Genomic DNA, 16053 nt, shown 5'->3' with positions numbered 1-16053 from the left:
GTCAGTTTGGAAGGCAGCAAAGGATATGAGAGACAAATATTTTGAAAAAAGCATTTACAAAAATACATTGCACAAAGTCCTTTTTTTCTTTTTTTTCTTCTTCTTTAAAAATAAGTTAGTGTTAAAGTTAGTGTTATTCAAAATATTCCCCACCCTCTCAGCTCCCCATTTTAGGTTTATACAGAACAATTCTCATATTTATATATTTGTTTTATATATTTAACCTACAGTATATGAAACACCTATACATATTTAGCAAACTCTTCTCAACAGGCCATTGGTTCTATTTCTAGCTGAACTTTAACTGAATAAAACACAGTATTTCTCCAGAGACAACTATTTTAAAAAAATAAATATTTGAGGACTCTTGTGGAACACACATTAGCCACCTATTTGGAAAACCACACAGCACCACCATTGTCTTTCCAAGAAGAAAGAAACCTACATTTAAGTTACTCCTCCTCCTCTCACCCCACCACTGAAAAGTAGGGTATGAGCAAGGGAGAAGTTGTGCATGACATCAGTTTAAGGAAACTTTTTCCAACAGGAGTTTAACAGTACTCATATCACAGTCAAAAAGAATCCAGAGCCACAAGGGTGTGTCAATAATTTAAAAAGCAGCCCCATTATCGACAGGAGTTCTAGCAAAACTTTGGTTGCTGTGCTGAAATTCCCCACCAAGTTCTATTTTTATTTTTTTGCAGATGATTCTGTCACAGAGCGAATCGTATCCTTTGGGACTTCCCCCAAATGCACATTATTTTGGAGGTTTCCCCTGGCTTTCTAAAAGGTTAGCAGCAATGCCAGGATCCCCAACAAAGGCTTTGAGAAGATAAACCATAAACAAACAAACAAACAAATGTGTGAATAAGCCCAGGGTACGAATTTTGCTTGCAAGTTAACCGGAGGCAGAACATTTCTGGCATCACTCTCTTAAGTCTGGCTTTTCCTTTCACGACTTCTCGCTACAGATCCTACACCCCACCTATCCTCATGAGCCCATTTAATTCAGGACCACAGAAAACATTCCTTCTTGGATCGGAACCCCCTTCTTCCTCTATGTACACTATATATCTGCTTGGGACTAATGCTCGGCGAAGCCTGCATCCAACATACAACACACTCACTCCATACTAATGACTAATTCCAGACTAACAGTAAATACTAATTACAACTGCCATCAACTTGCTCAAAAGAGGACAAGTGGAAAAGGGCAATTTTTTAAAAAATACAATCCCTCCTTCCCAAGTGCATTTTAAATAATCCCTAACAGATTCCAGGTCTCATGCTTGACTGTGTCTTTACACTTCTGTGTCGCAAAATAAAGATTTTCGCTTTTGGTTAATCGGATTTTGTTTTATTTGGCATGCAACAGAATGAAATGTTAAAAAATATAAAACTCTCTGGAAGTTATGGGCTGAGCATTCAGGTTGGCAGTCTTCTGCAGTCATCTACACTATATACATATATACAGGGGGGAAAAGCGTATTAGCAAGAAACCGTGCATCACATTCACTGGGCAAGCCTTCCGTGAACACGGAAACGATATAGGCACGTGTACTCAGCGTTGCCCCAGTTGGAAAGGATTTTTAATTCGACAATTTGGTACGCTTTGTCCACTGCCTCCTACAAGAGAGAAAAAGACACATGCTAATTTATTTTAGGAAATTTAAGGGGGGGGGGGGTTGGCAGCAAACGTGCCATTGTAATGTACTGAAAACGCATGACTATTTTCCAGCCACGATTAAACACTTATTCATTCAAAACAATTTCAACGGGAGAGTCCAACATGAGCTTAAATCTCTTTCACTTAAAATCAATGGGATTGAAAATGGTCTCAGCTTAGGCTGGTTTGTGCTTTTTTACCTTTAAAGGATCCACAGTCTTGTACCCGTGAACTCCTCCATACCCTTCCACATTTGCCTTCTACTTTTCACACACTTTTCATGGCCACTTCCCCTGCTGCTTCTAAAATGCTGCAGCCACAGGTACTGGCCTATTAAGATTCACGAGACCATCATAGGTAAAGTTTAACAAGGATCTTTAACCTGGAGTAGTCTACGCTATAAGCCTCTGCAAATGACTCTTCCCTTGAAAATAGACCTGTGCATCAGCACTCCTCAATAAAGAGGTGTCATGATCTGGGCTGTGCCACCAGAGGCCTACTAGGCCCAGGGAGCTAGCTAGCAGTAGGGGAGGCTGGGCCTACAAACCCCAGAAGGCCTTGGGAAGTTTTGGCGCCGATTTTGACCGATAAGGAAGAAGAGGGCTGGTGAAAAACAGGTTGCTTACCTGTAACTGATGATCTTCGAGTGGTCATCTGTGCATTCACACCCATAGGATACAGTGCGCATGTGCTGGATCGATCGGCACTGTAGCAAGCTCTTAAAGGATTTTCACACCCAGACCTCGGGCATGCGCAGGAACCCCACCACGCATGCCCAGAAAGTGGATGCGGACATCCCGCCAGTTCCTTCGAACTGCCGCAAATCAACCCCTATGGAAATTGTAGAAGCTGACAGCAGCGGGGAAGGAGGGTGGGTGGTGTGAATGCACAGATGACCACTCGAAGATCACCAGTTACAGGTAAGCAACCTGTTTATCTTCGACGTGGTCTCTGTGCTTCACACCCATGGGAGATTAGCGAGCAGTGGCCTACCTGGAGGAGGGTGCTGGCAGGTCATTACTGCGAAGCCGAGGATATGATGCCCCATGTTGGTACTAGAGTTCTTTCAGACGTCTAGGACATAGTGCCTTATGAACGTGCTAGGCGTGGCCCATGTAGCGGCTCTGCAAATGTCCAATAGGGGAACTCCCTGGAGGAAGGCAGTTGAGGCTGCAACAGCTCTGGTTGAATGAGCCCTGACAGGGCCAGGCAATGGCTGCTTGGAGATAAGGTAGCAGAGGCGGATGAGACCTACAATTTATTTATATTTAGGTATTTTTATCCTGCCCTCCCCGCAAGCGGGCTCAGGGCCGTTTACAATCCACTTTGATAAATGCTGAGCCGTGACGCACCTCCCTAGTTTTGCTGGCGCATAGGAGATGAACAGTTGACAATCACGTCTCGTTGGACGGGTTCTTTTTAAGTAGAACGGGAGCGCACGCTTCGCATCCAACGTGTGTAACATTCTCTCCTCTGAGGATGTCGGAGCTGGGAAGAAATCTGGGAGGAAGACCTCTGCCTGTAGGTGAAATTCTGACACAACCTTTGGCAGGAACGAGATGTCAGGTACGAGGCGGACGCCGTCTGGCAAAAAAGACAAGTAAGGAGTGTCATGTCTGAAAGCCAGTATTTCTCCAACTTGCTGTGCTGAAGTGACAGCAACCAGAAAGGCCGTTTTCCACAACAGGAATTTTACGTCGAAAGTTGCAAGCGGCTCAAAAGGTTTCCTGGTGAGTTGGCGAAGGACCAGGGGAAGGTTCCAGGGGACGACAGGAGTTTTGATGGGAGGGTAGAGGTGCAACAGTCCCTTCAAAAAACGTTTTGAGAGTGGATGCGAGAACAGTGTGCATCCCTCAACTTGAACATGGTAGGCCGAAAGTGCGGCCAAATAAACCCTTAACGAGGAATGTGAAAGTCCCGAGTCAGCGAGAGACAGGAGGAATTAGAAAACTTTCTCGAGACCTGCAGAGGTGGCTCGAGTGGCATCATCACCCAAGGAGGAGCAGAATTTTTGCCACTTGTAATGATTTTTGCCACTTGTAAGGACTTGCGCATAGTGGACTTTCTGGAGTTTAGCAAGACATTTGCTATGCGGGCGGAAAGGCCGTTGACGCTACTCTCCAGGCTGTCAACTTCATTCGTGGCACGTTGTGGTATAGGAGAGGAGACTCGGTTAGAAACAAGAGGTCTTGTGCCGGAGGAAACTGGTGGTAGACTCCCGCTGACAAATTGAGGATGGTTGAGAACCATGGTTGCCTCGGCCACCACAGGGCTATGAGGACGCAGTCTGCTCTGTCGCTGATGATTTTGTGGACCACTCTGAGAAGCAGAGGCAGTGGAGGGAAGAGGTAGAGAAATCCTCTGGACCACGGAAAGAGGAGACCATCCCCTAGAGACTGTGGGTCCCTGTCACCTCGGGTGCAGAACAGAGGGCACTTTTTGTTTGCTCTGGTGGCAAAAACATCTATTTGGGGAACTCCCCACCTGCGGAAGAGTGAAAGAAGGTACGTTGGATTCATTTGCCACTCATGGAGACTGAGTCCTGCTCGACTCAGTGGTCTGCCTGTACATTCATGTGCCCCGGGATGTGCATGGCGACTAGCAAGACGTTGTGGGCGATGCAGAAGTCCCATAAATGGAGGGCGAGGTCGCAGAGGCGTTGGGAGACAGTGCCCTCTTGTTTGTTCACAAAACTGAGGGCAGTAGTATTGTCCGTGAGGACCGTGACACATTTCCCCTTGATTAGGGGCAGGAAAGTGGTGACAGCGGACTGTATCGCAAGCAGTTCCAGAAAGTTTATGTGCCGCCTCCGTTTCTGAGTGTCCCATTTGCCTCCGACACAAAGTTCCATCATGTGGGCGCCGCAGCCCGAGAGGGAGGCGTCTGTTGTTAGGGTCATTTGGGGTGATGGAGGATGGAAGGGTGCTCCCTGAAACAGATTGGAAGGGACAGTCCACCAAAGTAATGACTCCCGTGGATTGAAATTGCGGATAAACCATAGTTTTAGGTGACACATTTTTAATTTGGTAAAGACCAGGACTGACGTAGTAGCAGCCATAAGGCCGAGTAGCCTTGTATTTGAAAGGCCGTCACTGAAGGTCGGGAACAGACGACAGTGGCTAGGTGGACGATGTTGGCACTCTGTTTTGTGGCAGATAAGCCGTGCAATTCGTGGAGTCCAGTAGCGCACTGATGTAGTGTATCTTCTGGACCAGGTGAAGTTGAGACTTTTCTAGATTTACTTGTAGACCTAGGTTTTCGAGGAGGACCAACGTCTCACTAGAGTGTCTTTGGAGGTTGCTACCAAGAGCCAATTGTTGATGTACGGGTATATAGAGATACCCTTGAGACGGAGGAAGGCTGCGACAACCACCATGGTCTTTGTGAAGACTCTTGGTGCACTTGAAAGGCTGAATGGGAGGGCTGGATATTGGTAATGCTGTTAACCAATTGCGAAGCGTAGGTATTGGCGGTGGGACGGGTGGATGGTAAGGTGGAAGTAGGCATCTTGTAGGTCGAGGGTGGCCATTCAGAAGTTTTTCTGGAGGAGTGGCAGAATCTACTGCAAGGACACCATGCGGAAGCGGTGGTAGGTCACAAAGCAGTTTAGTGCCCTTAGATCTAATATTCGTCTAACGCCTCCATCCCGCTTTGGAACAGTAAAATAATGGGAGTAGAATCCCTTGCATTGTCGATGCAGTGGCACCGGCTCGATGGCTCCCTTCTGCAGAAGGACGGACACTTCTTCCAAGAGAGCTGGAGAAGGGGGTGTGGAGACGAAGACAGGAGTAATGGGGTTCTGGATGAATTCTATTGTCCGTGGTGATGAGGCGCCAGGATTGGAGGAAAGTTGGATGTGACTGGGAGATATGGAAGTAAAAAATGCTGCTTGGCGGACTTTGCCTGCTTACTGCGGGAAGACTGTTGTCCCGATCCAAATCTAGGTTTCTGGAATGTGGGTTTCTGGCCTTCAGAGGATGTACGTGGCCTCCATTGTCAGTCAGGAGATTGACGGTTTGGGGTGCGTTCGTGCCAGGGTCTGGACCAGGGACGAGGTCGATAATGTTGTCTCGTGGATGAGAAAACGCCGAGAGCACGAGAAGTTTTAATACTTTTATCCATGCCTTGCAATATGGTGTCTGTAGTACTGCTAAACAGAGCAAGGCCATCAAAGGAGAGGTCCTCTACGTATAACCTAGTATCTGGCTGTAGATTGGTGTTGCGTAGCCAGGAATGCCTTCAGAGAGCTATGGCTGAAGCCATTGTCCTTGAGGAAGTGTCTAGGGCATGTTTGGAGGTATTGATTTGTTGCTTTGCCAGCACCATGCCCTCCTTTTGGATGATGCCGGCTGCCTGATGCTTGTCTTCTGGGAGGTGAACCAGAAGCTCAGAAAGTGTACTCATACACGCTAAGTAATTGGTGGTCTTTACTCCTAACGCTCCCGTAGAGTAGCATCCGAATGCATCTAACTTTCTGCTCTCCTTGTCTAAAGGTGCAGAATGTGTTCTCTTGGACTTGGATGAGGAAGTGACTACCATGGAACTTGGTTGAGGACGGGCGAATAAGAATTCTGCTCGTTTCTTGGACTCTGTACATGTGGTCAAAGCGACGTGTGGACACTGGAGCCGATGACGGTTTATCCCACGGGGTCTTTGCTGCCTGTAACAGGACCGTAGACATGGGGAGTGCTATAGCCATCGATGTATCTAACTGGACAGCATCAAAGACAGCATCTGTTATCTGTGGATGTGGTTGTACGAATGAAAGGTCAAGGGAGTGTGCCATTCTTTTTATAAGGTCTCCATAGGAGGTTAAATTATCAGGCAGAGATATAGGTTGGTCATCGGCTACTGCCTGGTTAGGAGACGGTTGGTCAGGGGAGCTATGGACATCCGAAGCCCCTGTGTCAGAATCCTCATCCACAGACTCAGAGGAATCGGGCTCTGGCAATTGTACCGGAGTAGTCTTGACTTGACTGTTGGATCTGTTGACGGTGGGATAGGGGGACTGGGAGGACGATATTGATCCGGTCGATGTCGAGGAGGGTCATCAGATGGATGATCTGGTGGACGGGAGAGAGACATCGAAGGCCTCGATCTATAGGGTGACCGTGATCTGTGGGCAGAGTAATGATCCCAATCAGAGTAACCTGCTGGAGTCAACCATGGCATGGATGCTGGTGGATAAGCCCCATAAAGATAACGCAGTTGGCGGTGATCCCAGGAGAGAGGAGGTGGGGCGGGGGGCAGGAAGACTTGTGGGGATCTACTCCTGGAGTGGGAGCATCTTGGATACAGTGTAGGATCTCATCTCCATGTGCGGCCCCTATTAGCCCGATTATCGATATCGAAGGGCCGATCCTCGGCGAACAGACGGGGAGGATGATGTTGAGTGCTTTTAGAGATCTGTCGATGCCGAGCCACATCGATATCGGCATGGCACTCCAAGACCGTCGATGTCGAAGACTGAGCAGAGGGAGAGCGATCCTGCCCGGGGGATGACTGAGGATCTAGACATTATCAATTATCATGATATCGACCAGCGTATCATGATCTAGCTGGTGTATGGGAGAGTCCAATACCTGGATGGTCGGCATCGGTGGAGCGACCGGAGCGTCCGATGCCGATACTGCCGTTGGAGCGGGGGTATTAGGGGGATTATCTGGTGCAGCACCCGCTACATTCCCAGAATTCGCCGCCTTTAGTGTCTTAGAGGAGCCATTTTTGGCGGACTTGTGCTCTTTACCCATCTTCTGTTTCCTTTTCACAGGCGTCGACGCCGAAGACTGCGCTGTCGGTGCCGAACGCTTCAATGTCGACTGAACGATGTCAGATTAGGGCTTTGAAGCCGGAGCAGTCGATGTTGATGGTCTTACCGGGACTTCTGAGTTCATGACTGAAGTGGGATTTAGCGCCGACTCTAGTAACGCTACTCGGAGTCGTGCCACTCGGTTTTTTCTAGTTTGATTGGAAAACTTGGCACAGTGTCGACAGGACTCTGGTCGGTGTGTCTCGCCAAGACAAAAAATGCAGAGGGTGTGGCCGTCAGGTGGAGCGAACTTACTGCCACAGCCCCTGCAACGCTTGAAAAAGCCCCACTTCTTCTCCATAAAATAAGCAAAAACGGAGAAGGCGGTGGGGAAAGGGGGAGGGAGCCCAAAGGCCAGAGTGAGGTAAACGAAAAAGGTTCCCCCGAAACTAAACGTTCTTTTTTTTGTGTGAAGAAACAACAAAAGAACAAAGTTAGAAGTGAAAAATAAAGAAAACGAAGAGGTCTGAGGAGAAAAAAAGCTACCAATCAGACCGACAAAAGGAAGGTGCTTCCAGTGCGGCGGAAAGAAAGGAACTGGCAGGATGTCCGCGCCCACCCCTCTGGGCATGTGTGGTGGGGTTCCTGCGCATACCCGAAATCTGGGTGCGAAAATCCGTTAAGAGCTGGCTACAATGCCAATCAATCCAGCGCATGCGCACTGTATCCCATGGGTGTGAAGCACAGAGACCACGTCGAAGATTAAAAGAATTGGTACAAGAGAAAAAGCTGTTCTTCCCAGGGAACAGACCCAGAGAAGAGGCTGCTGAGACAGTGAGCTAGGGACAGTATATATTTAGACGCGTTAGGGCATTTGTTGTCTTTTATTTTCACCCACTTACTGGTATTATTCTTGCACCTTGTTTGTTTGACCTCCTATAAAATAAACCTTTTCCTTGTTGTTTACTCTGCCTGGTCCTCACGCCTATTATTTGGCCAAAAGGGAGGTCTGAAGGTCTTGGGAGGGTGCTCTGGGCGTTCGCAAGGGTTCCTAAATCCAGAGTGCTGGCAGCGTCAGGTGACAACCCACCTGAGCCGTGACAAGAGGTTAAAAGCAGCTCTGGGGAACCTGTTTTAGCAGAACTACGACATTTCTAGCTGACTTCTAATCCAACCATTTAAAATTGTAGCAGTTCAACTGCAGATATTAAGAATATTTTTTACAGGTTCCTGGTGTAAAAAGCTACTTGCCAGAATCAAAACCTTTTTCAAGGAGGTCAGAAAACCTTATTCAAAGTTGGCTCTCAGCTGAACGAAAAATGACCAACCAGCAAGTAAATATGGCCTGTTTTTGAGGCTGTATTTGCATAGACAGAATAATCAACATGTTTGGATCTTACTTGCTGCAGTGACAATATCCATTTGTTTATTTCACAGGCAGTCCTTGTGAGTTGGAAACTAACACATTGCAACCTTTATGCAACAGTTCCACATCAATGCTGAAAGCGTGCAGGCCACAAAGGCAGAACAGAGAAACAAAGGCAGGTGTATTTTACAAATAGCAAGGTTAACATACCGTCACTTGGAATATCTGTAATGATTTGCCATCATGATCATACGTATACTGCCCTAGCAGGACACCTTCTTCCTGATATTCATCTGCTAGACCCTGTGGAAGGGGGGGAGGGCAGTTTAATAGTGCTTTCAATTCAAGAGAAAAGAGTCAAGCGAAAAACAAACAAACCTCAGTAATGAAAGGATTCTCTCCTTAAAAGGACAGGAAGATCCACTATATCATAACACAGACAAATAAAGAGGGAGGGAGATCATATGTACAACCTAGTAGACTTTTTTTGAAATGATGGAAGGGAATATAAATATTTTGGGAAGCAATAATAATTTTGACTTCCATCTTGTAATTTTATTGGTTTATTAAAAGATGCATATCTTTTAAACTATCAGATAAAGGAGAAACATCTAACTTGAAGAAGACAGACAAACAAACAAACAACCAGAATTAAACAACCCAGAAACAATTTCAGAAACAGGACCATCAATAGCTTCCAGGTTGAACAACCTTCATATCTCAATGCCCCCAAAACACACTTGTGGGGTGGTGGTGGTCCTATATGTCTTTTGGAAGCAAAGCAAGGTGGGCAAGGGCTTTTCAAAACCCTTTGGACAGCCCACCCCAAAGAGCCAAGAGCCACAACCGAGGAAAGCTCTCGATGTAGCTGATGAGGACAGAATTTGCCAAAGTAGTGTGGAATACCAGCAAAAAAAGCATCCGGAAGACTTAATCAGTGGGTCTACACAAGATGAATATTCTGGTTTATTGTGTCAGTGTTTCTTTGCCAGAAGTCCCTTCCCACTTTGTTTTTTAAGACCGTAATGAGTTCAGCCCTTTGGTCTTCCACAGCTCTCAAATATGGCTTCAAGGGAAGCAAGCCATGAAGCAGGGTCATCATCAATTAAAGCTGTGGCATTTGAAATCTTTTGAATAATTATCAACCGCAATTCAACACAAGGAAAAACATTCAGCTTGCCACAGATGAAACTTACATATACGGCAAAATCTTTTGGTGCACTGTCGATGTTTCCTCTGGGTGAAAGCGATTTCGAAATGTGTTCCAATGTGAAAGCTGTAGGATGGATCATCATCGACAGGCGGATGACCAGATGCCCCTGTGATCCTCGAAACGCCCAGCAGTTTCCTGGGTACATGTCAGGCTAAATGGATGGGGTGGGGGGAAGGGGAGAGATGTTAATACTGCTGTCGTACTTCAGTAACAGAAGAAGTTCTGTGTCATGTAAACAGGTGGGGTAACAAACACAACCAATGGCATTTTGCACCACGAAAATTAACAGCTTGGCTAAGAAGCACCTGCCATTGTATTGTGGCCTTTTAAGAACAAATCATTTAAGAGGGGTGGTGTAGCAGTTCAAAAACAGAGCGACTGGCCATGGCATCCTCATCAACAATATTTTCTTTCTCTCTATGGGACTTGAGAGGGATGAAAATTGTCTGGTTTGACCCTGTCCACTTGCAGGAACAGACCTTCTCTGGGTGCCTCCTCCCCAGAGCAGTTAAGAAGGCCCTTCTTGCCTTTGTGCCCAGGTCCTGGAACTCCCACCCAGTGACTTCCCTTCGCTTTCAGAACCCTGCAGCCTGCCTTTCTGCCCAAACAAACATGCTCCTCTTTCCTAGTTCCAACTGCCCAGGGTACACTGGGGTTCCACAGCGAGCCTGGCCCAATTTTTATCTGCTCTTCAGTTTCCTTGATGTTGGTGGTTTACACTGGGGAACAAATCTTATTGTGTTGTTTTAATTGATGGCAAGCTGCCTTCAGTCCCATGTTGGAGAACACCAGCCCAGCACTTTTGAAAAATCACAGTGGTTTTCAAAGGTATTTTCCCTTCAGGGAAACATTCCACCGTGTCTGTTATTTTTCATTATTTTCTTTTACACTCACCTCTCTCCCTGAAGGTGGCCCAAAGTGGCCAACATCATTCTCCCCTCCTCTATTTTATCCTTGCAAAAACTAGGTAAGGTAGGTTAAGCTGAGTGTGTGTGACTGGCCCAAAGCCACCCAGTGAATTTTTGTAGCAGAGCTGGGATTGGAACCTGGAGTCTCCTGGATCTCGGTCCCACCATCTTAACCATCAAACCACCCTAAATCTCCAGCCATAGTGGAGGGTTTTCGGGTGGAAATGTGGTCTGGACAGGACAGGCCTGATGTGCTCCATTCTCCTCTTCAGTGAGCTGAGAGCTGAATACACTCTGGTGTGTTTCTCCCTTCCTCTTCTAACCAGAGTCAGCATGGCTTACTAAATCACATTAAATGGATTGCATGAAACACTCCAGTTCTCTTTACAATTCAGGCAAGACTAGCCTCAGTGATTCTCAGCATGTTCAGCATGTTGCTTAAAGACTCTTAAAGGCTTGTAGGATCAGACCAAGATCCACCCAGTCCAGCATCTTTTGCCTGGATTCTAGCAAGTGCCAACCAGTGCACCTTCAGCCCATTTCAATTCTTCTTTGTAAGTAAGTAATCCTAGGCTTAGACTTAGTTTCAAGTGCTACAGTTGCAGTTAAAATAAGTTTCTGCCAAAATGGGGAGGGGGAGATGCTGATATCACAGGAGGTGGAAGCGGCTACAAGCATGGACAGCTTCAAGAGGGAATTAGATAAGCATATGGCCCCACTGCTGGACTTCCTGATGGCACCTGGTATTTTTGGCCACTGTGTGACACAGGGTGTTGGACTGGATGGGCCATTGGCCCGATCCAACATTGGCTTCTCTTATGTTCTTAATGTTCTTATGACATTCTGACAAGGTATGATCGGCCTTCTGTATAGGTTTCCTCGATTACACGGTATGCCTTTCCATTTGTGGATGCAGACTCACTCCGGGATTGGCTAGACCCACATGGAAAACCAAGGACTCTAGACGGGGAATCGATGAAGGCTGCCTCCCCCACCCCTAACCCCGCCACATAGAAACCTCTCTTGGAAGCAATCATTCCACTGGCAGAAAATGAATTACTTCCAGCTCAGCAAAGCCGTCTAAACAAAGCCTGGGGTCTACCATATTGGGGCAGCTTTGGATTAGCGGCCCTGACGTATTTGAGACACCTGACCTATGTGGCCTGCCACTGCACCTTGTGGGAGCTAGTGCGGCTCAGGGCTCTGGCAGAGCAGCCAGCTGCAAAAGTCCCGTCTTTGAACAAAAATGTGTGCAAAAGAAGAAGAGATTGGATTTATACCCCCCCCTTCACTACCTAAAGGCTCACAATCTCTTTTTCCTTCCCCTCCCCCCAACAGACACCCTGTGAGGTAGGTGGGGCTGAGAGAGCTCTCTCGAGAACTGCTCGTGAGAGAACAGCTCTGAGAGAACTTGTGCCTGACCCAAGGTCACACTGGCAGCTGCATCTGCAGGAGTGGGGAATCAAACCCAGTTTTCCCAGATTAGAGTCCGCGATCCTAAACACTCGAATGAGTTCTAACGCAAGCCCTGTCTTAGTTGCACCAACCCTTGGGAACCAGAGACTTCAACGCACACGTGTGTACCAGCAAGCATTTTTTAAGGCGCGATCGCTTTAATTACCTGAATCACAGCTCGAGGAGACTGAGAGAAGTACCACAGAGGAACACCAAAAAGGCTTATCACTGCTGTTTGTGTGTTATAGGTCTCTGAGCACCGGGTACTCAGAACACTGCCACCTTGAAGAGACAAGGGAGGGGTTAATTCACACACAACACACCACCAGTAACCATAGAATCATAGAATGTTAAGAGTTGGAAGGGACCTTGCAGGTCATCTAGTCCAACCCCCTGAACTCTGCAGGAGCATAGCCAGCCCTACAACATACCATTCAGGTGATTCAGACTGTGCACAGCTGTTTAGCCCAGTGTTTAAAGAGCCCTGCTACTGAACCCAACCCCTGGGTCCCATCTGCCTTTCCCAGGATCTTACAGGCAAGACAGCCAGGCCGTCCTCTTGCTGCCTCCTTCCCCAAATCCCATCCCAAAATCTCCAGGTATTTCTCAACCCAGGGCTGGCAACCCTAATCGTGTGGGTAGCGTTTGTTAAAGGAGCACATGCGTGGAATGGCTTTACACCGTCAGACAGCTGAGTCCTCCAGTCTGCGACTGTGGTCCTCTGACTGGCAGCCGCTCTCGAAGGCGTGGAGCGGTGATCTTGTCCAGACCTGCTTCCTTTAATTGGGGAGAATACCAGGGACTGAACCCGTGACCTTTTGCATACCAAAGCCGGGGATCTCCCACGTGAACCAGGGACCTTGCCATCTTTTGGGTGGCAGTTTAGTGCAACTATCCCTTTCCCCTCTGTGGCTCCCAAGTTTGGCTGCCCCCCGTCTCTTATTTCTCCCAGTCTCACGCTAAGCATTACTACCCGAGATCAAGGTATTAACAGCTATCTAAAGCAGACTTTAAAAGACTGCATTTGTTAAGTTTTTACACGTATTGCTTAGAGCCTCTGAGAAGGGGGGGGGGGTTGCAGGCTAAAAAGTTCTCCCCCCCCCATGTTCTTACCGCCAGACTCCAGCGCAAAGTCTGCCATGCCCGTCTTGTCTTCCGAATAAAGCTGCAGCGCGTTGCTCACAATAGTATGTGCTTGCTGCAAACAGGCAGAGGGAAAGAAACAAAGAGCAGAAGTCAGGAGAATCTTTTGTTGCTCTTTTTCAAGCGTTCTGAGACGTCAACGCGAGTCACGCACCACTGTCTAAGATGGCCTGGTCTCCCCTGCAGAACTGCCTCCAACAAATCTTCTGCCCCCAAACTGCTTAAGCACACAGCAACAGTTTGAGGCTTCAGAACTGGAGGAAGTGCCTACTCATGAAAGCGGAGTTCCAAAAATTAACCCCTCCCAAGTGCCACTAGCAAAAAACCGTCAATACTTTTCACGTACTTCCTCTGTGATGCCTGACACTCCGGCCTGGCTCGCGATGCTCGTCACCAGTTCTGGAGATGGCCTGGTGTTCGTCTCGGTCATGTGGCAAGTGAGTTTCCTGATGAGTCTCTGCTCCAAATCGCGCAGCAAAACCTGCACGGTGCTCTTGCTGGCGAATTGGGATGTCAGCCACTGAAGCAGCAAAACAAAACATCATATGCTAAGATATATTATGAGTGCCAGTAACACATTTACTTCAGTGGAATAAATCCTTGCATTTAGTAGCAATGCAGAGTCCGAGGCACATTCACTGACCTGACAGCGGATGCGCAAAGAGGATTACCGAGTTTCTAGCTGCTCTCTGGAATTCAGAAGGCGGCAGCACTTCACCGATTTTTGAACTCATTTAAACAATGCAATGGCTGGACTTCCAGTTTTCTTTATGAGGAAGTGCTCTTCTCATTTGGTTAAATGTTTTATACTCTCATGACCTAGGTAGAGCTTTAGAGCCTTTGGAGCTTAGTTTTTATCCAAGGCCAGGTTCCAAATAAATTTGCTTGCTTCATGAAATGGGGTGGGTGGGTGGGTGGGGGTTGGTTTTATTTCCTCTTCCCCCTGAAATGCAGCCCTTCCCCATGCCTAAACTTGCGGGGAAGAATCAAAAGCAATGTATGTTTAAAGGTGAAGAGAAGTCAAGTCTGAGGGCTTGAGTGGTGTTGTGGTTAAAGACTGACACTAGGATCTGGGACAACCGGGTTCAAATCTCTTGCTCAACTACGGAAGCCTGCCAGGTGACCTTGAGCCCGTCACAATCTCTCAGCCTAATTTACCTGAACAGATTCCTGAGCAACAGAAATTTGGACCTGCCAAACAAGCTGACGGCCTTCAGTCTCACGTGCGGGCACCGTTCAGTTCCTCACAGGAGCTTGAATTCTCTCTTTCTCTCTGTATAACAGGGGGCAGGACTCCAACTGGGAAAAATCCCTCCTTGAACTTCTCTAAGGTGGCTGTTAACTATAATCCAGCCCTTGCCAAAGGGCAATTAACTGAACATATGGTTATGGGGTAAGAAGGTAATTTATAGCAACCTTTCCTCTGGACATATGGAGCTCCACATTAAGACTCTTATGATTGGGAATGACACTTGGGGTTTGTAATCTTATTTCCACCTGGGTCTCTTCCTTCTTTGCCCATTGATTATCCAGATGGAAACCTGATTATGCAAAATCTACTTCACTTTAGTATCCAATGTGTTAGAAGAATGTTTCAACTTAGTCTGGCTTTCGGGATGTATTGATTTAGTTTTTTAAAAAGAAGTTGGAAAAGCATTTCTGGCTTTTCAAACTTACAAACTACAATGCTGAACATATACAGGATGGTGACATTAAATCTATCCAGTTCAGAGTACACTCCCAGCACTGTTCCGTGGGACTGGTTAGGTTGCACCCGAGGTCACCTGGTGAAATTCCTAGCCAAGAAGGGATTTGAACCTCAGCTTCCCATTCACAAATGCGGCTCCGCAGGCATTATGCCGTGGTTGCTCCCTTTCTACCAAAGGGAGTGATTATTTAAAAAAAAAAAAAAGCAAAACCCTCAGCCTTTCCAATGCCCCAAAATGTCTTCTCTGCTAAGAAACCCGTCAGTACCATCCAGAGAACACGTGCACTTTGTAGAAGATTCCCAAGGTGTGTTCTGTGGGGTGGCAACAGAGCACTGGCCAGGCTTTGGGAGCTTAACATCATGCCCCATAAACTGTGCATGCTCTACAGTACGCCAAACATGATCCAAGAAACGTGCATTAAAGAGGAAGATGGGCAGTGGTACGAAAGCCATCTTACTCATCTCTCCCTGAGGAATCCCCTGGGAGACCCAGGGGTTTCCTGGAACACTGAAAAACTCCAAGTGGAAGGCGGGTTTCCCTTCTTGTCTCCATGTAGCACATTTGTCTAGAATTTCTCTCAGGTTCATTTCAAATTAAGTACACCAAGGACTCCAGCGGCACTTACATCAGATTTCTCACTGAGCTTGCCCAGAAGATCTTCTAACGCAATGATGCGCCGCTCATGGTCCTCACGCATGCTCGAAAAGTCAGGCTTTAAAAACAGGACAAGAAGTTAAATTTCATTTTATTTAATTTTGTGCAAACCCCTAGACCTCTCCTGTATTTAAATACTGATTAAAATACACCCCCCCAAATCCTCCCCCCCGCCCCGCTGAAGCCATTC

At 47.2% G+C, this 16053-nt stretch overlaps 1 protein-coding gene across 5 annotated transcripts in view; it reads right to left on the bottom strand.

The window, feature by feature from the left end:
• The window catches only part of SUN1 (Sad1 and UNC84 domain containing 1), an 80099-nt gene continuing 64046 nt past the window's right edge, over positions 1 to 16053 (bottom strand). For all 5 annotated transcript variants that reach the window (XM_015417309.1, XM_015417305.1, XM_015417307.1 and 2 more), the window contains 7 exons: positions 15835 to 15921; positions 13847 to 14020; positions 13471 to 13555; positions 12524 to 12639; positions 9978 to 10145; positions 8992 to 9084; positions 1 to 1626 (listed from right to left, as the gene is read on the bottom strand). In XM_015417309.1, coding sequence (XP_015272795.1) covers positions 1513 to 1626; positions 8992 to 9084; positions 9978 to 10145; positions 12524 to 12639; positions 13471 to 13555; positions 13847 to 14020; positions 15835 to 15921 — 837 coding nt within the window. In that variant the 3' untranslated portion in view covers positions 1 to 1512. The remainder of the gene's footprint in view (positions 1627 to 8991; positions 9085 to 9977; positions 10146 to 12523; positions 12640 to 13470; positions 13556 to 13846; positions 14021 to 15834; positions 15922 to 16053) is intronic.

The sequence above is a fragment of the Gekko japonicus genome, unplaced genomic scaffold (genome assembly GCF_001447785.1).
Source record: "Gekko japonicus isolate JY-2015 unplaced genomic scaffold, Gekko_japonicus_V1.1 scaffold1917, whole genome shotgun sequence".
Taxonomy (NCBI): domain Eukaryota; kingdom Metazoa; phylum Chordata; class Lepidosauria; order Squamata; family Gekkonidae; genus Gekko; species Gekko japonicus.
The sequence above is the reverse complement of the archived record's forward strand: the minus strand, read 5'-3'. Positions and strand labels throughout refer to the sequence as shown.